We start from the raw sequence: 23,596 nt of genomic DNA, 5'->3' as shown, positions 1-23,596 counted from the left end.
TCCTGCTGCCATGGCCCATCAGACGCAAATTAATCGTACCCAAGCTGGACGACGTCACACAATAAATTTGTCTTCCAGACGCTAAAAAAGTAATCATCGTTTGCTCTCTCTGAACTAGGGAGAAGGGCTGGGGTTCCAGGTTTAGGGGGAAGTGGATCCTTTGGCACCCGAAGAGGCTCGGTCACTCATTCCAAGAATGAGCTGTGGCACTGGAGGAGAGAAGGTAGCCACGAGAGGGTGCTAAAAACGTTTCATCCTCTCTCTCTCTACGGCTTCTAATTCCGTAATCAAATCCCCCCCGGTGGAATGCAGCAGGCCTCCTTCGCAAAAACCGCAGCTTCCGCCAGCGCCGCGGGAAGCGCAGCGCGCCAGCTTTCTCTGACAACCTGCTCGCCCGGGCGCCTTCACTCCCGCTTGGGCGGCTTCAGCAGCTCTCGCTCCCCTTCGTCTGCAATGCCTGGGCTGGGGCCAAGAGCCGGAGGGGAGGAGCTTCGGGCGCAACGGCAGGCGGAGGACGGGATAGCGGCGCTCCTTTTACGCCTGTGGCGAGACCTCAAGGAACTGCTAGACCAGGTGAGGTGGTTTGTGCGCCGGGGAGCTGCCTGCTGTGAAGGCGGAGGAGCCGCTAGGCTGTTTACCAAGTAGCTGCTGGGGAGGCAGAGCGGGAGTAGCTGTCCTTCGCGGGTTTTCCAGCGTGGAGCGAGACCCCGTGCCGCAGGATCGTTGTGGCCGGTTCCCGGCTCTGGTGACTCACGGTCGCCGCTTTCCTAAAGCCGGCGTGTCTCCCTTATTGGGGCCTTTACCGGAGAGTCCTGTATAGGGCGCCAGTGGACGGCAAGGCAGGCAGGCTTCTGTTGGGCGTGGAAGGGCCTGGTTGTAATTCTTAATTCAGTTTCGCAAGGGACGCGCGTGAGGCGAACACGCCGAAGAATTGCATCGCAGGGTTGCCAACCTCCAGGTGGGGGTTGGAGTTCTCCTGGAGTCAGACCTGATATCCAGGCTACAGCGATCGGTTCCCCTGGAGAAAATGGCAGCTTCAGGAGTGGACTGCATGGCATCAAATCACTGCTGAGCCCCTTCCCGAACTGCCCTCCCCCGGGCTCCATCCCCGGAACTCCAGGAATTTCCTAACTCAGAGTTGACAACCTTACCTCGGATTGCTTTCCCCTTTCCCCAGTTCATGGCCTTGTGTGGCTGTAATGCAGGTAGAAAACTCAGTCGGTGGGAAACGTTGCCAGTGCGGGGCTACAGTGGTGAGGGGCACTTCATTCATATTTCTGCTTCTGTTGGAGTTACTAAAGTAAGAAGAGTCCAGTCAGAAGAAAGGTGGCAGCTCTTCGGGTGCAAATGGATGGCTTAGTTTTGCTACCATATCATCACTTTTTAAATAATTTGCCTCTCTGGCCTTCATGGTCATTTCTTAACCGGAATCCAAAGACCTTTATAAAGAGTTCATGTTATGCTGTAAGAAACAGATCTATTTTCCAGCTGGGTTTCAACACACACTGTACAGTTCCTTCCTAGTGGATAGCTGTTGCTCAGGTTTCCAGATCTTTTAAAATCAAATACAGCCATTATCACAACAAACTCTGTTAGATCCTGTTCTGTTCCTGACCTGCAATTAACCTCCTTAGTAATACCTGATTACCTTATTCTGAAGAAGCCAATTGAGTAACAAATCTCTCACAATTGAAAGATCATTTCATTTGAATTATGAAGTCTAATCTTCCTCAGACAGGAAGAGAAAGTGTTTGGTGTGTAGCTTACTTTGCTGGCTGTGGTAAAGGAATACTGAGAATTTAAAGTGTCCAAATTACAGCTATAGAAAATTGCTTCTGTAAGACAGCATAGTACTATTGACTCCAAGCAGTGTCATGAATTCCTAAAGGCTTGAAATTGGATTGGCAGCAATTATGGACAAGTGGCTGTGTTAGTCTATTGGAGTGAGAAAATAAACAGGAGTTTTGTGGCACTATAAAGACAACTCCAAACTAAGCCCATAAACTGAAGTTACTGCATGGACTTGTGATAAAATTTTGTTAGGCTTTTAGGTGCCACAAGACTCTTGTCTGTTAGTTTAACACTGCCTTTAATGGTCATTATATAATTGTGCAAATGCAGCCTTGGAGTGAAATACCTGCCCTGGTTATATTTCCGAATTGAGATGTTGCTCTATAACTTTTCTAACTTGTGGATTAATGAACAGTCCCCAAAGTACAGACACCCAGTTTCTTTATGTAAACAAAGAAAGAACCTGGGGTAAAAAAATTACCTTAGAAATGTACTGATTTTGCCTTTGGTGGTGCTTTTAAATTTGCATCCCTGTAACATATTGGGGTACAAAAATACCCTATCAGATTCAACCCCCCCAACCTGCCCCCCCCAGAAAACACTGTTACAGGGAAGTATTTCTAAATGCCCTGGTGAGATACAGTTCCTCCTGACAACCTGATGACCTTTCGTGCTAACCTGGAGAACACTTAGCACATGCACACAAAATAAAAATATACCCCAAGATATAAACAAGTTACAATGATTTACATGTTTTCTTTTAAGATTTACACAGGAACAGTACTGGTGCAAGTTGTTCAATATGCAAAAGGGGACATGTGAATTCTGTCTCATTCAAAAGTGTGTGTTTAAGGTTCCTCTTTAGTTCCATCTACTTCTGCCCAATGTTCATGGCATGGGTTTTAGATCCTTAAGTGCGCTTTCATCTTTCCACATTTCTCATGTAATTTGATAATTAGTAATAATAATAATAACATTCAATTTGTATACTGCCCTTTAGGGCAATTTAATGCCCACTCAGTGGTTTACAAAGTATGTTATTATTATCCCCACAACAAACACCCTGTGTGGTGGGTGGGGCTTTGAGAGCTCCAGAGAGCTGTGTCTAGCTCAAGGTCACCCAGCTGGCTTCAAGTGGAGGAGTGGGGAATCAAACCCGGCTTTCCATATTAGAGGACTGCGCTCTTAACCACTACACCAAACTGGGTCTCAACAGCAAACTGGCTCTCAGTAACAATATCATAGAAGTCTTGGTTCTTTTTGTTGCCTCATGTCTCATATAATAGTAGCTAATAAACACAGTGTAGCAAATAATCACTGAAAAGATGGTTAAAGATGCTTGGAAAGACTACCTTGATTTGTTCTCTAATAGTGAAGATGTTTTGCTTATTGAGCTAGCTGGCACTCAAAATAGAAAGCTTAGCCCTGACATGTTGGTAATTTGTTGTTCTTTGTTTTTGCACATTTTCCATTGGTTCTCTTTTGTTGCAAGTGATGTACCTGGAAATAGTCCTATATTTTTTTCTAGTGGTCTTGGAAGTTTGTCTGGCAAATCTTACTTGACTTGAATAAGCATCACCTTTTGTTTCCTGATGCCTAGTCTTGTATCTGTTTGCTAATGGCATATTTAGCATAGTGCTGGAGTACATTTTGCTTTTAATGTTGGTCATTTCTTTCCAGGAATTTGTAATGATGATCAGCCTCTGACTGAACCCCTAAAGCTGGGAACTCAACGGATGCTCAAGATACATTAACATCTTCTGCACAAACTGTTAAACTGAATGAACAGGTCAGTAGCTGCTATCTGGTCTAGCATGTGATGCACAAGTTAATGAAGGATTTTCTAGCTCGGCTTTCAAGAAGGCAGTGGAAACCTACTGAATCTTACAGTTTTTCTAAAGATTTAACTAACAAACCCAAAACATGATGTCCTTTCTTCATTCTCAGAATTATTCTTTGAAGGCTGTTTGTAAAATGTTCCCTGTGAAGTTTGTTATAACTATGCTTTTCTTACGTTTATGGATTGAGCAAATGAACTATCTGGGCTTGTAATGAACTATCTGGGATGTAATGGCCATCTGTGTATGTAGTTTGCCAAGCAATTGCATTTTCCTTTGTACTGACTGAGTGGTACATTTTCTCCCCTCTTTTCTCCTTCTGTGTGTAATGGCTTCTCTGTGTGTAGAATCTACTTAGTGTTGTCATATAATACTGTATGCATAATAATGTTGAATTCTACATTCAGAAATGTTGCTATGTGTTTATTCAGCCTTATCCTCTATAATTGAAGCAGTGGTACAATTCAGAGGTGGCATGGAAAAAACCAGAAATATTTGAACTCTACCCCACTTTTTATGCCTCTCTCCATTTTTCCAGTGGGAAAAATGCGAGGAAGCACTATGAAATATTTTTTTTTGAAATGAGTAAAATGCTTCTCAATCTGAGGTTTTTCACATACAAAATGTATAACATGAAAAAGTCTGAGGACGTTTTCAGGTTTTCTGATGAAAAAATGGGGAAAATTTGGGGAGTGCTGAAAAAACTCATACTGTAGACATAATCAATATTGCCAAGAGTTTTTAAGTGTAAATAATTTTAACAATAGTTAATAGCAATTCTTCAACTCTGTATTGGATCCTTGTTAATGCTGCATCTTTCACAACTGTGAAAATGTCCCCAAAGTTATCAATACTGGTTCTCTAAACAGTGACCTCAGAGCAGCGTCCTACTCACAATCCACTTTGTAGAGGGCACAGACAGTTCTGTGGGTTTGGCTAGAGGCTATGCCTGGAACAGAGTTCCAAATATCCAGAAGGTCTTGCAACAGCAGGATTCTTTTTATGAAGATGCTGTCTGAATCCTGGAGCTTGCTTGTTGCCCTAGGAGCAGTTCCCCTTTCCTCCTGGCAAGACAAAGTGGGGCAGCTCTGTGCTAGGGTGTTGGTCTCAAGCAGCCAATGAAGAGTTCAGCTGTCAGCAATTCTTGTTCTTTGCTCTTCCTTGCTTCTTCAGCTATTCCCAGCTACTGCTGTTCTCCCAGGTAGAAGTGTTCAACTCTTCCCAGCTAGCAGTTTCAGCTCTGTGACCTTCTTAGATCTAAAGCTTGGAAACAAGCTTTGCCTTCCAAAGAGCACTAGCTTCAGCAGTCCTCACCCCCTTCCACTCTTTTCAGCCTAGTCCTGCATTATACCCCCTCTCCTAGTCATGGTGGCCTTTTCCAACACATGCCTCATGAGTCTAAACATGCAAATTAACGCAAACCTAGGTACACATCAGTTATCTGCTAGTCTGGTCTATCTAAGTATCTGCAGTCTATTAATCAAACTTAGGTCCTAGGCCGCCCAAACACTTTTTTCAGTACAGGCTTATGCGTGGCTTTTTTAAAGTAAGTAAACTTTTGAAAATCAATATCTTGTAAACTTGGCATCCATCAGGTAAAAAATGGATAAACTGTATGGCAGAAGTAATGAAGAGCAAGTTGCTCTTTTGAGACCTGTTTTTGAGATTTGTTTGGCCAGTGACTCAGTGAAGTAGTTTAGGATTGGAGAGTTTGACTGGCCCAAGATTACCCCGTAAATGTCAAAGGTGAGTTGGAATTCAAGGCCAGCTGTTCCTGCCTGCAGTCTAGCATTCTAGCAACAGTGCTGGCTTATGCAGGCCTTTCGTTATCTGACATCCATGAAGTTCAATGTGAAAGTTGAGATACTATTAATGGTTAGAGAAATAAATTTGAGTTACAGTCACATTTTCATGGGTATGTCACCGACATGGAAAGAAAAAGATATAAATCAAGTAAAAATCCAAGAGGGATTAGGACATTTAATGCTGTGTGTAGTTACTGTGACATTTATGGTGCATTGTAATATGCTGCTGAGATGCTACGTGCTGTTAAATATAAACTACCATTACTCCTCTCTAATTATATTACAGAAATACTTTATTTTTATGAACTTTCCCTCTAAAACTATGAGCTGTTTCTGTATAATGGTTCTACTGATTACTCTTCATAAGACCAGATAACAAATCTTCCTTTTTTTAACTATAATGTTGATGGTTTCTAACCTCTGCTTCATCTCCTATTTTTTAAAACTTGCAGTCACTAAGATATGCTTAAGTACCTTAGAGTGCAGTTGTTGGCAGCTCTACCTCCTAATACTTGGGTGTATTTGTAACATTGCTACTGTTAGATTAAGGATTCACATGGTACCATTTAATATTATACATAGTACATGTGAAAATGAAGATGAGTTTTTTTTTTAAAAAAATCCATGAGTTTACAGACTGACATTTGTTTTACTGTCTGGCTGTTCTAGTGTAAAGGTACAGGTAAAGATAAATAAATGATATGGCCACTGAAGAAAGTTCTTTGTTTATACATGGCGTTCTGTGTTGGCACTTGAGCCATAAGCTGAAACGTATACTGAATTAGTGCTGTAAAAATAATGTGTAAGTACTATAAAATGGCTTCTGAGCGCATTTCTGAGAAGTAGAATAAAATATGGATATATTCTAGATTCTAGAATTTCAACTTGTATGCTGAAATGATTCCAGCTAAGTAATCTAATTAATGGTTCTCTTTAGTCCACCGGTAGAGGGTGATATAGTAGCAGCATTTTCCTCTCTCCTCAAGGAGAAAATACTATGTGTTCAGTATCCTTAGCCTGAGGAGCTTTTTTCGTAATCTGTTTATGGTGCAATAAATGTGAATTGCATGTTAAGTCAGACAGTTTTACTATTGAGAATATTAGGAAAAGGTAAAAAATATGATTGGAAAACATACTTTAGCTGATCTTGTGGAAGTAGGTTGGCTTGGCAATGTAGTGTGCTAGCATTCTGTTCTGAAGAATCTTAAGTTTGTTTCAGGCTTCTATGTGGCAACCATATCAGTGGCCTGTGAGTGGATTTCTTTATCTGCTTTCAGATTTAAAAAACCATTCATTTAAACTATACTTGATTGACTAACCTACCAGCCTGAGCATACCCATCAAAGACTTTTCAGGTTTGTGGCTTGGATCTTATGCTATGTAAGTGCAGCAGTGGTTGTGGAAAGAAAATATCCCTTCTAGCTGCCTTCCCCAGCCTGCCCGTACTCGTTGAAATCTTGTCCTCAGAAGCTGGTGGAACCTCAGAGTAAGGAGGGGGATGAAATGGGAGTCTGCAGTGGGAGTATGGAGTTGGCAAAAAATGCTCCTCCTGTTATGTGAATAGAAAATTTACTTAGAATCCAAGCCCATAACTTTTGTGGTCTGGTTTGATATTCTTCCAAACTAAATGTATGCTAACGTGTGATCTTTCATGGTAATACCTCTTTCCTCATATATAGATTTTGTGAACGTGTTGACTGAAATTCAGAACTTAAGACAGTGCAAATTCAAACATATTTCTATTTCTTTGCCAGCCGAAAATGATCTCTGTGTTGTGGCTTGCATGCTGGATCTCCCTGGCTTATTCGTTCCATAATAGTAAGTCACGTGCTTATTGCCAAGTTGCATACTTACAATACAGATAGAACATGATCATCATCTAGGTTTAGTTTTCAAAAATTGTACATGTTGGTTACCAAATCTCAGTGAGAAGCTGGTTTCTTTGTTTCGGTATGTTTGCAAATGTGTTAGTTCACACATGCATGTTACATAAAAGTTTACCTTTGCTCAGTTGCCCGCTTTTAGTATGTGAGAACTGAAAAAGAGTGCACGTGAGATCATATAAAATTTTATTTGTAGTTTATTTGAACACACAAGTCATCATTTGATGACTTGCAGTGAACAAGAATTTTGTTGAGCAGCCTTGCCTCCCCTTTTCCAATAAAGTAGTTGAATAAATCTATAATTTTTCATAAACTTATAAATGAATAAAAATGTGATCCTTTCTCCCCCCAAAATTAATGACAGATGATTAGAGGATACAGTTTTACCTGGCTTTTCTGTAAAACGAGAAGTGGGGGATCATTACTGTATTTGAGAGCTATTATTCCTCTAAATCATTTCAAACTCCCTCATGCTTGTCACAGTGATGCCCATATTGGGTCTAGTTGCTAATGATTTTCATTGCTACATGAGGCGTTTGTTGTAAGTATCTTAAATGTCTCTTGGAAAATCTTTAGGTAAAATTCCTCTAATAAAAAAATAAATTAACCCTTAAAGAAGCAGCTGTACTAACATCCTCACAGACAGAAAATTTCAGTCTGCTTTTATGGCAGTGCATCAGGCTGTAGCTAAATGTCAAACAAATGCCATAAGAAAGATGGTTAGTTCACTTGTAATGAAGCTTGTGATTTTAGAAAGCAAGTTTACGCTTTCATGGCATCTTAATGGGCAGTGCTGTTTCAGTATAACAATTACAACCAACACTCCACACTTAGTATTACTTCTTGGCCGACTCAGCAACTGGGCTTATGCATATTTTGCATTCTGTGTAATATTGAATGAGAGAAAGAACTAGCATTCTGGGCTTTGGTATGTATATATATATATTTATTAAGCCAAATTGTGTACTCTGATTAATTCATGTTAGATTAAGCATGAAGATTGTGGTGTTTAGTGTTGCATTTGTAAAATTTGAGAGCTAGTGTGGTGTAGTGGTTTGAATGTCTGAATAGATTAGATCTAGATTGAAATCCCCTCTCTGCCATGGAAGCTTGCTGGGGTGATCATGGGCCAGTCACACTGTCTCAGCCTAACCTATTTTACAGGGTTCTTGTGAGGATAAAATACAATGATGTCCTCTATTTTATTGGGTTCCCATTTGGGAGAAAGGTGGGGGTATAAGTGAAATAAATTCATTATGTTTGCACTGTATAATGTTGTTTATACAACTAAGAGAATTTCACTTACAGCTGAAAATACAGAGCTAGGAAGGAAGGTGATATTTGGAAAGACCAGTAGCAATAGAAGATGGAGGGGATGAAGTATACCGACTGTCCTGTTATTGCTAGAAATTTTTCTGATTCTTAAAAGGCAATATCTGTAACAGTGTTTAGTAGACAATGGGTTGCTTGCAGCCCCAAGGCCAAGTAACTAACCTTTTTCCTATATGATCAGTACTGCAAATCTCAAATAAATCCACATTGGTCTAACACTGAGCAGATTTTGCTCTAATATTATGCAAGCTGAATGACTGTGTATAGTTTCGAATATTTGAGTATTATCAATCGAAGCATGGTTGTAAACATGCTTTATATAAATGTTTTTGCATTTTTAGGGTCACGTCTTGTTGTCCTTGTGCCTGTAGGAGAACCTGTGGCTGTCAGCTGTCCATTGTTACCTTCTCAGCAATCTGACCACAATGTGACATGGTACAGGAATGGTAGTGCTATAACTCTAATGGAAGATAACTACTTGAGGATTCATCAGGAAGGAAACTTGCTTTGGTTTATCCCTGCCAAGATAGAAGATTCAGGATTTTATGAATGTCGCGTTGGGTATGTCATTGTGAACTTAATGCTTTTTGTAGCAGCTGGAAAAGCAATATTAAAGGATAGTTCAGAAAATGGAGGCTACTTCAGAAATAATGGCAGGATGTGATAGGAAAGGACATGTGTAAAACATAAAATCTTGAATTGTCCAGTTTCTGTTGGTTTTAATTACACAGACTTTAAAGTCCAGAAACTGTTCTGGCTGAATGTAACAGAGCAGAGTTACATCCTTCTAAGCTGATTGACTTTAGTGGATTTAAGCTTTGTTTAAACAATGTTAGAAAATTCTATAATCAAGACAAAATACATCGGTGGGTTAAAAAACCCAAAATGATAAGAGTACCTGTAGCTTTAACCAGATGCCCTCAATGGCTGTTGCTAGGCAACCATAACAGTATTCCAAGCTTCATTTCTGACATTAAAAGACAAGGGAAGGGGGCAGGACCCTTCCCAGGGCTTTTTTGGACTATGAGGGAGGACTCTGGGGCCAGGGAGAGAAGCAACCATAGAATGACTTAATGTGAGTGGAATGACTCATCCAGACCTGACTGCTTGCTGCTGTTCAACAGCAATCTTCTCCCCCCCCCCCCACCCCCAAAGCCAGAGTTTCGGAGTAGGAGTAGGCCCCTCCTCTTCTGAGAGGCCCAGGTTTGAATCATCACTCTGCTGTGGAAACTTTCTGAGTGACTTTGATCTAGTCATACCCTCAGCCTAACCTACTCAGGGTTGTTGTTAGGATAATATGGAGAAAAGAAGAACGATGTAAGCAACTTTGGGTCCCCATTGTGGAGAAAGGCTGTATATAAATGAAGTAAATGAAGAAATATAGGTGAAGTTGGGGGGGTGCAAATAAAAGTTGTTAAGCAGATTTGAAAGAGAGAGGGTGCCAGGAAGGGGGGGGGAGTGAAATATATCCTGCAAGTCCTTGCGTGTTCCTCACCATGCAGCTGGACCTAGATCAGTTGGCACTGTGCAACTGGGCCATAGGAGGGAGGCTGGAAGACCGGGGGGGGGGGCGCATACAAAAGTTGGTGGGAAGGAAGCAGGAAAATGAGAGGCTGGTGGCGGGCAGGGAAGGGAAAGAGGATATGCTGGGGGATGGGGAAATGTCCTTGCAGGTCCTCCACTTGTAAACATATAAAATACCCAGACAGGGAGATGTCTCATAAGAGTGAGAGAGTGCCAAACAGAATAGAAAAGTCTTAATCTATTGGCGGAAGACAATGAAAGAGGGAGACAGACAAATTTCCCTGGGGAGGGAGTTCCACATGCCATGATTGAGAAGACAACAGGTCTAGTCTAAGATGATAAGGGCACCCAAAGTAGGGCCTCCAAAGATGACTGGAGTGGTCAGGTAGATTAGATTAGAGTAAGTGATCCTTCCGGTATGCTGGCCCCAAGCCATATAGGAATTTAAAGGTCAATTCCTGCAATTTGAATTGGGCCCAGAATCAGACTGGGAATAAGTGCAGATGGTCCCTACAACCCACTCCAGTCAGCTTCTGGCCACAGCATTCTGTACCAGCTGTTGCTTCTGGACAGTCTTCAAGGCAGCCCCGCACAGAGGACATTGCAGTAATCTAATCTAGATGTTACCAGGGTGTACACCACAATGACAAGATCTTTCCTGCCCGGGAATGGTCAGAGCTGGCTCATTAACCGAAGCTGTCTACCATTGTTACCTGTTTATCCAACAGTCAGTTGCTTATCCAAGAGCAATTTAGTGTCTGAGCGCATTATTCCTACATTTTTCAAACAGGTCATCTAGAACTGGTATGAATACAGAGTCTAGCTAGAGCATTAGGTATTGATGTAGGAGACCTAGGTTCAGATTCTCACAGATATTAAACTGTATAAGCCTTATGAAATGAACTTCTATTTCTACTTCTTCCCTTCTAATCTCTTCATTATCTATTTCCCTCTGTTCTGTTACAAAGTTGTTACACTACTGAACCCTTGTCCAATTTTGTATCCTAACATGCTAGATCTTTTAATAATTATGTTACCATTTTTTAGTTAACATGTTTGATAGGATGTTAATGTCACTAGTGTATACTTACTACTTAATAATTAAAGTACCAGTATAGGTAGACTTACTCTGATAATCCTCTTTTACAGAAACTCCAAAAGGGAGAGCAAGGAACTGCAGGTTTTTGAGAAAGATGACGGTTTATGTTTCAATAAAGATGTAATCTATCTGCAAAAACTACTCCTGGAGAACAATGGAAATTTGGTTTGTCCTGACCTGGAGTATTTTGAAAGTGAAGATAGTCCCCTTGTTGTTCAGTGGTCCAAGGTAATGTGTGTGCATATGTTTGTCTGATAAAGAAAACTTTGGATGTTGTTTTCCGTATAGGAGGATAACAGTAAGAGTAAAAAAGAATGTATGCAAAAGTGTTGGTAAACCTGCTGTTCTTGAGTTTTGCCTACATTAAGCAGAAACTTCCGAAGGATTTCAGCCTGTAAGAGTATGGTTATTTTTTAAAAGATACATACTAGTCTATTTTTAATGTACACATCTGTACCCACATATACATATAAAAGAAGGTGTCTTCAGGGAATAAGGATGGTGTTCCAAACTATAAGTCAAATACCATTGCTACCATTTGAAAACATACAATTGCTCAAAATATTTTAGACATGGTCATAATACTTGAAAGACCGCCTACTCCCATATGTACCTATTTGACCATTGAGGTCATTTTTGAGGCTCTGCTTTTGGTGCCTTCACCTTCTGAGATTAGGCAGGTGGCAAACCAAGAGAGGGCCTTTTCAGACATGTCACCAGGATGATGGAATTCTGTACCATGGGATATCCATCTGTTCCTTTCTGTCACTGTCTCAATGCCAATGGGTGAAGGCCTTTGTGTTTCATCTGGTATTTACTCTGATTCTCCCTTCCTGCCCTGTGTTTAATTACCGTTTTATGAGCTTTTGATACTCCTTTTAGTTTTGGTTTTAATTTTTTTAATGAATTATGGTTGTTGTGGGTTTTCCGGGCTGTATTGCCGTGGTCTTGGCATTGTAGTTCCTGACGTTTCGCCAGCAGCTGTGGCTGGCATCTTCAGAGGTGTAGCACCAAAAGACAGAGATCTCTCAGTGTCACAGTGTGGAAAAGATGTAGGTCATTTGTATCTACTCAGGAGGGGTGGGGTTGAGCCAGGATGAATCAAACAACCAAAGAAAAACAGTCTCCCACAGGAAAAGTGTTTTTGCCATATATCAAAGGAATTACTGATCAGATGGGAAAGCTTATGAAAAAGCATAACCTTCAAGCAGTATTCAGACCCACCCGAAAAATACAACAGATGCTACGATCAGCAAAAGACAGTAGAGACCCCCTCACCTCTGCAGGAGTATACCGTATACCCTGCAGCTGTGGACAAGTTTACGTCGGGACCACAAAGCGTAGCATCCAGACAAGAATAAAAGAACATGAAAGACACTGCAGACTTGGACAACCTGAAAAATCAGCAGTGGCTGAACATAGCCTAACTCAAACAGGGCACAGTATCTTATTCCAGGACACCAAAATACTGGACAACACTTCCAACTACTTTGTCAGACTGCACAGGGAAGCCATTGAAATTCACAAGCATAAGCAAAACTTCAACAGGAAAGAAGAAACCTTAAGAATGAACCGAGCATGGTTACCAGTTCTGAAAAACACCAGGCTAACAAAACATTCTATCCCTGACAATAGCCCTGCAGAGAAGATTAGCACATCAAGTAACAATCCATATGCAAAAGAACCTCCTCAGGATACAGTGAAGCCTCCCGCCATTAGCATTCCACACCCTGGGAAACTCTTACAGGATGACTCAGCTCAACCCCACCCCTCCTGAGTAGATACAAATGACCTACATCTTTTCCACACTGTGACACTGAGAGATCTCTGTCTTTTGGTGCTACACCTCTGAAGATGCCAGCCACAGCTGCTGGCGAAACGTCAGGAACTACAATGCCAAGACCACGGCAATACAGCCTGGAAAACCCACAACAACCATCGTTCTCCGGCCGTGAAAGCCTTCGACAATACATTTTTAATGAATTGTTTGTAGGATATGTTTTTATGTTTTGTTTTAACTGTTCCTGGCCCTAAATGGGCAGAAAGGGGGCACACAAATTTTGTAAATAAAGAACTGATCATGACCAAAATACACTGAAATAATACACATGGTAATCTTGGTCTTCCAATAATGTTTAGTGATGTTAGGAGCAATAGGAAAAAACTAGAAATCCATCAATTCTTCATATCTAAATACTTCATATGAAACGAGAGTCCAAGACCAAAAACCTTCATATTGAAAGAAAAATTCTTATAATGGATGAAATTTCATATTAATGATTTTAATACTTTATATCAAAGGATTTTTTCATGTTATGTTATCCACAGTGCTAATCCAGAAAACAAATCTTGTATAGAATCTTGATTTTTTTAAATTGCTCTAAAGAATAAATCTCATCTCAAGTGCTGTTTGTTAGCCAGATGTTAAAAATATCCCTTTACTTAGTGTGGTTACCTTCTGAATTTTACACCGCCCATTTATAATATACACTCCCCCCTCCCCAAAAGCAAGCAAAAGCTGTTCTACAGAAAAAAATGGAAATGTGGTATAGTATGAACAAAAGATACAATGCCATTTATGCAGTAATAGAAAAAATGTGGTCACTTTTACTTTAAGAATTAATTCTGATAGGGAGCATATTAACAGCAGTGTATACACCTTCCTCTCCTCACATGTTGTGTGAAGACTGGATGAAGTAATCCATCAGACTCCAATTAGTCCAAATATGACCACCTTTACTAACTGAGGTTTCTTTCTTTCCTGGTAATTGGGCTTCTTAACCACTTTTATCTTCAATCCTGGTGTGCTACATTAGGGGAGAGAGAAATGAACTGAGTGCTTGCTTGTTATGGACAGATTTTTCCCAAGTATCCAAAATTAGGCCAAAGATGACCAGAAGGGCAAATCTCTAAGTGTTATATATTTGGGATTCCATACATTTCTGTAAGAAATGTAGTAAACCTGAATTGGAATACAAAGCCAAACTGAATAGTTGCTATTCTTGGGCAACAAGTCCTACACTGCATGTCATTAAAGTCCTTAACTGCAACCCTGTTCTGTCCACCAGTTCTAGCTTGTAGGAGTAAATTCTATTGATTATGTATAATTTTTTTCTTGTATAATTAACGTTTGGTCTCTCTGTATAGGAACAGAATTTGTTATTTGCCTGTCTTCTAATAATATGAATAATGATTACATTTTAGGATTGCCATCCAGGATTATTTGAAGATAAGAGATTTCAAGCTTTAGGACATAGCCTTTCAATTAATAATGTAAATGAGAGAGATAAAGGAATCTATGTGTGCCGAACAATGTATACTTATATGGGAAAACAATATAATGTTTCACGAGCCATTCATCTGAATGCTTATGGTATGTGTTGTGGTGTTTTGTTTTTTTTACAATATTTGTGTTTGTGGTGTTTGTTTTTATTGTTTGGTGTAGTGGTTAAGAGCAGCAGGACTGTAATCTGGAGAACCAAGTTTAGAATCATAGGGGTGGAAGGTACCTCTAGGGTCATCTAGTCCAACCTCCTGCACAATGCAGGAAATTCACAGCTGCTCCATGCCCAGAAGATGGCAAAACACCTTCCAGGATCCCTAGCCAAACTGGCCTGTGGAACATTGCTACCTGACCCCAAGGTGGCGATGGGCCTTACCCTGGGCATGTAAGAAGGACCATGAGAACTAAGCACTGATGTAACCCTTTCTGCCCTCCTCTTCATGATCTGTCCAGATATGGGCAGGAGTTTGATTCCCCACTTCTCTGATTGAAGCCAGCTGGGTGACCTTGGGTCAGTCACAGCTCTCACAGAGCTCTCTCAGCCCCACCCACCTCACAGTGTGATTATCGTGAGGATAATAATAACACACTTTGTAAACCACTCTGAGTGTGGCATTAAGTTGTCCTGATGGGTATATAAATCAAATATTATTCTTATTCTTATATTTGACTTTGGGGTTTAGGAATTAATCACTGATGGTAGTGGTACACTATCAGACTAAGACCTGGGAGACCAGTTTCAAATCACCACTCTGCCATACCACTAGGTGACTTTACCAGTCTCTGCCATGCCACTGAGTGACCTTGCCAGTCTCTGTCAGCCTCATGGGATTGTTGTGAGATCAAAGTGGAGGAAGGTAGAATGATATACACCACTCTGAACCCTTTGGAGAAAGGGTAGGATAAAAAATAAACACCTGTTGATTCTTCTGTTGCTCCCTTTCCTATAAGATAATCATTTTCCACACATGGTACATTTCCCTCCCAAGCATGTCAAATCCAGTATTTTTAAATACTTCTCACTAGGGGTGTGCGATTCGGATATCCGATTCGGGTAAAATACCCAAATCAGGCCTGATTTGGAAAGCTTCGAATCAAAGCTTCCTGAGCATTCCCCACCCTTACCCCCCACCCCCACTTACCTGGCACTATGCTGGAGGAGGTGGCCCTCCTGCCTCCCCACTGGCCTCCAGTGGTGGTGGCAGTGGCGGCCCTCTCCACTGGCCGTGGCTGTGCAGCAACAGCAGCAGTGGTGGCAGGGAAGGCCCTCTTTGCCAGCCGGCCACAGCTGCACAGCGACGGCGGCAGGGAAGGCCTTCTCCACCGGCCAGCTGGCCAGCAAAGCGTTGCCTCCAGCCTTCTGCCTGACCAGGTAAATGGGGTGGAGGGATGGGGTTAAAGGGTGTGAGTGGGAGTTTAAGGGTGGGGTGGGCCACTCCTCTCCCCCCTCCCCTGTCACTTCAGTATGCTCCGAATCTTTACGGAGCTTACCGAAACTCAACTTAGAAACTCAAATCCAAAGCAGCATGCCGCTTTGGATTTCGGGTTTTTCCGAAGCTTTCCCCCACTTCGGGTAAACCCGAAGCGCGAAACCCAAATCTTTTTTGGATGTGCACCCCTACTGCTCACTCTCTCCCAGAACATTTATGACTTGCAACTAGTTTCAGATCCTGGGTTAACTTTTTCCTAGCCAGTACAACATTAAGGCTCAGTAAGGGGAATTCGTGCCTGCAAGCGAGATGGATGGGAGATTAAGTGTATGGTTGTACATTTGGTTTCTGCTTATTCATTGTTGCTTAGACTATAGTGTTGTATCTGCACTGATCAAAAGTTCTTACACTGTGGAAACGCTTTGCTTTTTTGTGGTGGGTAATGGGATAACTTTTTTCATATGTGCATTAGCAAAGACTAGTGTCTAGTCCCAGAAATGGAATTGTGTCAGTTTCTGGCTGTCAGAAATCCTCTATTTGTCCTAGATATTATAATGTTCAGGAGTAGTTCAAGCTGCTATTCTACTGTTTTGTAATGAAGCTGTAATAGTATTTGTATGTTCTGTGCATTAAGTATTTAGTATTAAAAGAGACTAGCAGCCCTAACGGCCCAGACTAACCTGATCTTATCAGAGCTTGGAAACGAAGTGAGGTCAGTACTTGGAAGGAGATCACCAAAGAAGACTGGGATTGCTATGCCAAGGGCAAATCATCTCCTGCATGAAAACCCTGTGAGGTGGTAGTGCTTGGAATGGCCATAAGTTGGTTGTGACTTGAGGGCATGCTTTACATTTTTATTAAAAGAGAACAAGAGTCACGTGGCACCTTAACAAGTAACAAACTTCATTCCAGCATAATTTTTTTTATGGGTCAATGGTCATTTCATCAGGGGCAAGTTAGTCACTGTTAATCAGTAAAGTAACAATTTCAACAACTTAAAATGTAGCAGTGCAATAGACTGTGGAATAATGGTTTGTGTTTTTGTTTGCTAGTCTCTCCAGAGAAATTACCACAAATTATTTATCCCCATAATAATTCAGTTGAAGTAGAACTTGGTAAGCCATTCTCTTAATATTAAAAACATTTTTGTTTAGTGCTATTTAAGTTTCCTAACTTTATGTATATTCACTTGCAATATTTTATTCTTGTTTGTAGGATCCAATTTTCTTATAGAGTGTAATGCCTCTGGAGAAACACGAGAGATATTTACATCCTGGGAGGTCAATGGATCAGCACTTGAAGATTTTGATAACTCACTGATAGTGGAAACATATGAGTAAGTGATAAATGAAATTTCCATTGGTCTTTTTTATGAAACAACATTCTAAGCACTTCTAGTGTCCACAGATTCAGCTGGACCCATGAGAAAACACTCCTTTTCGTTGGAGCACCTTCAACTTACCTAAATTCAGCAGTGGTGTCTATCTTTTGACTGTGGAGTTACTGGAATATTTTTAGTGGCATATTTTCTGAAGAAGAGACATTTTTTTCATATGTAGAAAACTTACAGTTCAGGTCTTCCTTATGAGATAGCTAAGGTAACAACAGTGCTGTATCTCATACTGCAAGGATTTACAATCCTCTTGAATTCTTCAGGCATCTAGGAATAAAATTTGACAACTGTATTAGGGCAGTTAACTTCCTGTCGGTAAAAAATTGATAGCAGATACCACTATAGCCTGATAGATGACTAGAGTCATCTAGCTTCAGCCTGAATGATGCTCAGTCCGTGGCTTGTTGCCTGACCCATGATAGACAGACCTGAGAGGTCAAAGCATGAGGCCAGAGAAGTGCAGAAGTTTGGCAGTTAAACATTTATTCCCCTCCATATTTTTAATTATTTTAAAGGATTTTTATTTGTTCTTTCTGCTTTCAGAACTCAATGCAGCTAACATTTACCTAACACTAAAGAACTAAAAAGCTAAAACAAGAATCAAGTCAATCAATAGTATAAATTACAATTTAAGAAGCACCTGAAAACCATTAAAAGTTACATTATTAAAAGGTTGCGTGAATGGGATTGACTTACTCTTTCACCTAAATAGTGATGGTGCCTAAGGAGGAAGTTCAAAAACTAAGCCACTATTACAGAAAAAGTACTCCTTCCATTAACCACTATCTTAATCTCTGAACGCAGGAGGCACTGGAAGACTATCTGAATTCCTGGGAAGGTTCACATGGGAGAAGATGGGCCTCCCAATATCCTGGTCTTAAACAGTATTATAAATTTAAAAGAACGCACATGAATTGTAGCAGGAAACAAGCCAGTTAAGCTCTTTGTTGTACACACTTTGTGCTCCGCAGTCGCAGTCCATTCACTTTACACCAGCCCTTTGTATAATCCTTTAAAGTAACTAAATGGACTTGGTTCAGTGCGTACTTTGAAATCATAAACTTCTATAAAGCTGACATTTCAGTAGATATATAGAGAGTAGGGAGTGTAATGAAACAACCAAGGGTAATGCATATAATCAGTTGTACTAGTTTGGCTTAATGTCTTTTTATACATTTCGTGTATTGTATTAACTTGACTTTTCTTTGGAACCAATTGAATCTTTACTATCTATTTGGATATTAGGATGCATGCTCATAGAAGTGCCATTGAAGCTTTTCTATGGAAAGAAAAGTTTTGAAATTTGTTTCCCTCATATTGAAACATAAATAGTCCACATCTTCATTGATCGAAATGCTCATCTCTCTAGATGCTTCTGTCTTCCAAAATTCAGCAACTTAGCAGCACCCAGTGGGTGTGACTAATTACCTAATTTGTATCCAATTTTAGTTTGTATGAACCATTCAGCCTTTTGAGAATTTTCTTCATTAGCTCGAACAGTAGTAGAATACCTCTTGTATCTATGTGAGAGAAATTCTCTGAGAGAGACTTATCTTTTAAAGCACAGTGAAATATGAGGGGTCTCGGTGTCTGATCTTTAGCCAGCAGAACAAACAGAGAGCTTCTTTGAGTTAATAATTTTTATTTAAAATAAAACATAACTCTTTTTATTAGGCAAGAAATTTACAGGTATATATTGATACTAATTGATCCTTTTATTATAGAAGAAATACATGCAATAAAAGTCAGATCTAGTATTTGTCAAACTTAGCTATATACATTCATTTTAAGACAAATCAGGTTTTAGCTGATTAGCAGAATGCTATGCAATGTTTTGAAGCTCTGCACACGAGCATACGTGCACACACACACAGATCTCATCTAGAATCTTCTCTGACTGGAAGCCATCAGCAGAAGCCTTGATTAGCTCTTTATATGACACTTTTAAAAGAGAAAGTGGTGGTTAGAAACAGAGACAAATCTTTCTAACTTTAACACATGATTGTCCTCTTAAATAAAATTATTGATCCCCCAAGTGATTATAAAGATAAGTAACAGGTGCACTTTGAATACATCTTGATAATGCTTATTAATTTCTCAAAGCAAAGCTATAAGGCTAAACTTGGCACTTGTTCACAACTAAAAGAACAATAAATCTACTATTTGTTAATCTACTCTAATGCACTGTCCGGTTTAAAGGTGGTCCTGTACTTTTCCGGATGAGCTACTGAACTCTACAAAAGTTATGAAAACTAGATTAGAAGATATATAACTAACATGGACACCTATAATTAAAATCATGGATATGCAACATGGGGGTGGGCAGCAGATTCAGGATGGATGAAATAAATTCACTATCAGTGGAGGTGGTGAAGACCACAAGCAAAAAATGGTTTGAGAAGGGAGAGGCTCATGGAGGAGAGGTCCGTCAGCAGCTACTAACCATGATGACTAAAGGGAACCTCCACGTCCTAAGGCCGTAAATCTCTGAATACTCGGGATAGGAGGCATTGGAGAAAGGCCTTGGCCCCTCTGCCCTGTCGGCTCTTCAGAACATTCGCTTGGCCATTCTGCGAAACGCTATATGGACCACTGTTCTGATCAACAGGGCTCTTCCTGTCTTCCTGTAATTTCACACAAATAAAATTTCTTATATTCTCTCGCTTGATTTTTGTTTTTTAACATTAGGTATGTATCCCTTTCTGGAAAATGGATAGTAGGAACAAAATTTAATATTTCTGTGGTGAAAAACAAACACTACTTGACGTTTTCGTGTTTTGTATGGACTCCTACACTTGATGAAATAGCTGTGTATATCACGCTACTACATCCAAGTAAGTATCTTTTTATTTTTTTGGTACTTTAATAACGACAAGATGCTTTTCAAAGTCTGAATTGGATGACATATGATTGCAGTCACATATACAAATGGCCTAGCGTGCTAAGAGATAAGTATCTAAGGAGTTTTTCATGAAGTTTATTTTGCAAAGATTAATTAAGCATTTTTGAGTTGGCAACAGGTATGGAGGTTCCTAATCCACTGGGATTTTTGCAAGCATCTTTTCCAGTTGGTTTGCATTACAAGTCTGGGTTAGATCTTCTAGCAGCTTGTGTATCATGATGATTGATATTCTTATAATGAATCAGTCTAGCCTTGGAAAATTTGTTCATATACCTGGGAATTTGCAGTCCAGTGGGCAAGGAGGTCGATTCAGATCTCTTTACCTTTTGTTCTCCAATATGTTTCTGCTCTTTTGCCACTAAACCCTCACCCAGCATATCCTCCAACCAGAACTGACAGCTTCTGTTTGCAATATTTTCTTACTGTTTTCATTATCACACATGCTTGTTTTTCTGGAGGCGGTAGTAGTAGTAGTAGTAGTAGTAGTAGTGTTTATCACCATAAGCAATAGTAGTAGTGTTTATCATTATATGTCTTGAATATGCAATAAATTGAAATTACTAATGAGGGTGCAAAACAGATTAGCTATGAAATTTGAAACTTAAAATATTGAATACAAATGTTGACTACGAATTTGAAACCTAAAATGTTGAATATAAATGAATTCTAATATAAGCAAGTATTAGAAGGAGATGTTGGGAAGAAATATTCTTTGTTTCAAATATTTTGTTATATATAATTATTCTGATCCATGTGTTATATAATCCCCTTTTCTTTTTTCTGTACCCCTTATACTATTACTTTGTCTTTTCAAATTAAAAAAAAAAATAAAACAATTTTACATAGCACTAAATATGACATAAATCTTACAGTTAAGATTTCTGTTGAAAGTCATAGAATTTAGGAAGAAAACAAACACTGAAATCCTATGTAGTCAGCTTTCATTCTCACAACCATCTTGTTAATTTATTATTTAATTAACTTATAGTCTGCCTTTTTTGCAGAGACTCAAGGCAGATTTCAAAATTAGTGTTTCAAAATATCCATTTTACAGAGATAAAGCTGAGGTATGGCAGTGATAAATAACTTATTTCTCTGTGTTCAGCTCAGGTTTGAATTTTTGTTCCAACAATTAAATTTTAAACCATATTTAAAAGTGTTTAACTGTCTTTTAATCTTTACTTAATTTGCTTTCATTGAAATTAGGCCCCAAATCTACTGATTCCAGAACACTTTAATAGAATCAAACACAATGTATTTCAAGGTACTGTTAATTAGGTTTCTCTAAAATGGAACCTTGTTCAGTAAAGTTCTTAGCAGTCTGGAGGCTTGCATCTGCTAGTGTGAAGAATCTATTGAACAAATACATTTCTGTTCAAAGACCACTTAAGCCAACCTGAGAAAAACTAAAACCCAGTTAACAGGTTGGAAACTGTTTTAAAAGTATGAGCATAATCTTTGGGATAGAACTGCAAGATACAATGTTCCCTGTGTAGGAGAGGAGTTTTTCAGGAGCCTCCCCCCACCCCCCGGTATAACTGGTAGGTGGGAGGATTGTGTTTGCCCCAACCCCTTTTTTGTTGAGAATCACAGACAGTGAACTTGAGCTGTGTTGGTGTAAGTGTTCATGTTGGTTTATGGACCTGAATCCTTTAAAATGAAAGTCATAGTTAATGATGGAAAAAAGTTTAGCATTCTGCAGATAAGCGTAAATAGGATTTATGGTGCTATAAGCCCAGCTGAACACCATATGGTTCTGTCTCGTTATGTATGTGGCAAGATGAGCACCCAGGCTGAAGAGTGAGAGGCAGGCAAGAAATATCAGAGCTGGTCCCAGCAGTCAAAGAAAGGAACTGGAGGCTAGGAATCTCCCCAGGAAGCAGGCATGGCTGGGAAAGCTGGAACTTACATAGTAATAAGCTGAATGCCCTTCCTGTAGCCAATTCCTTGATCTTGCCATGATCCAGAGAGTTGCATCTTCCTCCTGAGAGTGACTGGAGAGGAGCAGGCACCAAACACCAAGTTGCACTCTTCCTCCTGATCTAGGCATCAGCTTTGCTCCTCTGCCTTGTCTGGTCCTGTGCGGGGGTAGGGGGGCGAGAGGGGACTCTGGAAGTGCAGGAGGGAGATGGGCACATTTGGGGGTGGGGTCCTAGTCTGTTGGTTCCAGAGGAATGTGAATAGGAGGCTGCTGTTGGGGAAGGAGGATGCTGGTCAGCCCCTGGACCTTCTGGAGTGTGTGAAGCCTCAGGCATAGTGAAAAACATGAGCTCTCCTTTGTCTGAGGAGTCTTCTTTCCAAGGGTCTGCTGGGCTAGTGCAGGGCCATTTCCACACACGTTGGATAATGCACTTCCAATGCACTTTAGTGATCCTTTGGAAGTGGATATTTTGTTTCACACATGAAAATCCAGTTCCAAATGATCACTAAAGAGCATTGAAAGTGCATTATCCAATGTGTGTGGAAGCAGCCCAGGTCTTGACAGATTTATTCATCAAATTCCTTTGTATCTAATATTCTGTTCAGGATTTGTTGGTAGTTTCAGCTGCTTCCACACTCAAAAGTTAATTCCCCCCATAAATAAACATGTAGGTTTCTGATAGCACGCAGAGGTTTACTGTAGCATGGAGATAGTTGGCATATCAGACAGCCATGAAAAAGGAGATAACAGGTTACCTGATAGTTGCATTAGTCATTCTAAGCAAAGAGCAAATGAATCGTTCCATAACCAGTAATCTGTCGTCGTTTCCTGGCTGTACAATGCACGAAAAGGAATGTATTTGGAAGGAAAAACCAGAAATGCATAACTGTGGTTGCTGTTCATTCCTTTCTGTCACTTGAACAACACCCAAGAATACTAGTCAGAGTACTGATTGTTTGAATATTTGCTTTGAGACACACTGCTTTCACAGGCTGAAATTTGCACCTGCCCTTTGCCTTCATGAGGATGCTGTTTTCTTGCTTTAAGTAGTGTGTCTTCAAACATTAAAGTATATGGTGTGCTTTCATGCTGTCACATAGAAATATCAGTTCCCTTTAAATTCCAGGAGGAAATTCTTTTGCAAATCTAGGCTAGACCCCACATTCAAGGGGGTTTTCTGATAGATTCCCTTCCAGGTCTAGGGAAGTCTACTTCTTTAGGGGTCTTGTGAGCTTTCAATAAATAACCATCAGGAGGCAAAGAAGTTGTTTCCTGATGTCTGCTAAAAATGAAAGATCAAATAAATTCTTGTCTTGCTGACAACATTTTCAAGAAAGTGGAGAGGAAAACAAGGGGATCTGCTATCTTGGATGTGATTCTCACCAACAGGGAAGA

General features: G+C 40.2%; 1 protein-coding gene across 3 annotated transcripts in view; it reads left to right on the top strand.

Moving 5' to 3' along the window:
- The first annotated feature begins 431 nt into the window (after positions 1-431).
- LOC129326742 (interleukin-1 receptor type 1-like) overlaps positions 432-23,596 on the top strand; it is a 31,504-nt gene continuing 8,339 nt past the window's right edge. The window contains exons 1-9 of one of the 3 annotated variants that reach the window (XM_054975052.1): positions 432-573; positions 3,472-3,580; positions 7,189-7,252; positions 9,021-9,210; positions 11,323-11,500; positions 14,477-14,645; positions 17,038-17,100; positions 17,201-17,321; positions 20,067-20,212. In XM_054975052.1, coding sequence (XP_054831027.1) covers positions 7,195-7,252; positions 9,021-9,210; positions 11,323-11,500; positions 14,477-14,645; positions 17,038-17,100; positions 17,201-17,321; positions 20,067-20,212 — 925 coding nt within the window. In that variant the 5' untranslated portion in view covers positions 432-573; positions 3,472-3,580; positions 7,189-7,194. Of the gene's footprint in view, positions 574-3,471; positions 3,581-7,188; positions 7,253-8,990; positions 9,211-11,322; positions 11,501-14,476; positions 14,646-17,037; positions 17,101-17,200; positions 17,322-20,066; positions 20,213-23,596 lie in introns of all 3 variants that reach the window. The other 2 variants (XM_054975051.1, XM_054975053.1) reach the window with 2 other exon arrangements.

The sequence above is a fragment of the Eublepharis macularius genome, chromosome 3, assembly GCF_028583425.1.
Source record: "Eublepharis macularius isolate TG4126 chromosome 3, MPM_Emac_v1.0, whole genome shotgun sequence".
NCBI lineage: Eukaryota > Metazoa > Chordata > Lepidosauria > Squamata > Eublepharidae > Eublepharis > Eublepharis macularius.
The sequence above is the reverse complement of the archived record's forward strand: the minus strand, read 5'-3'. Positions and strand labels throughout refer to the sequence as shown.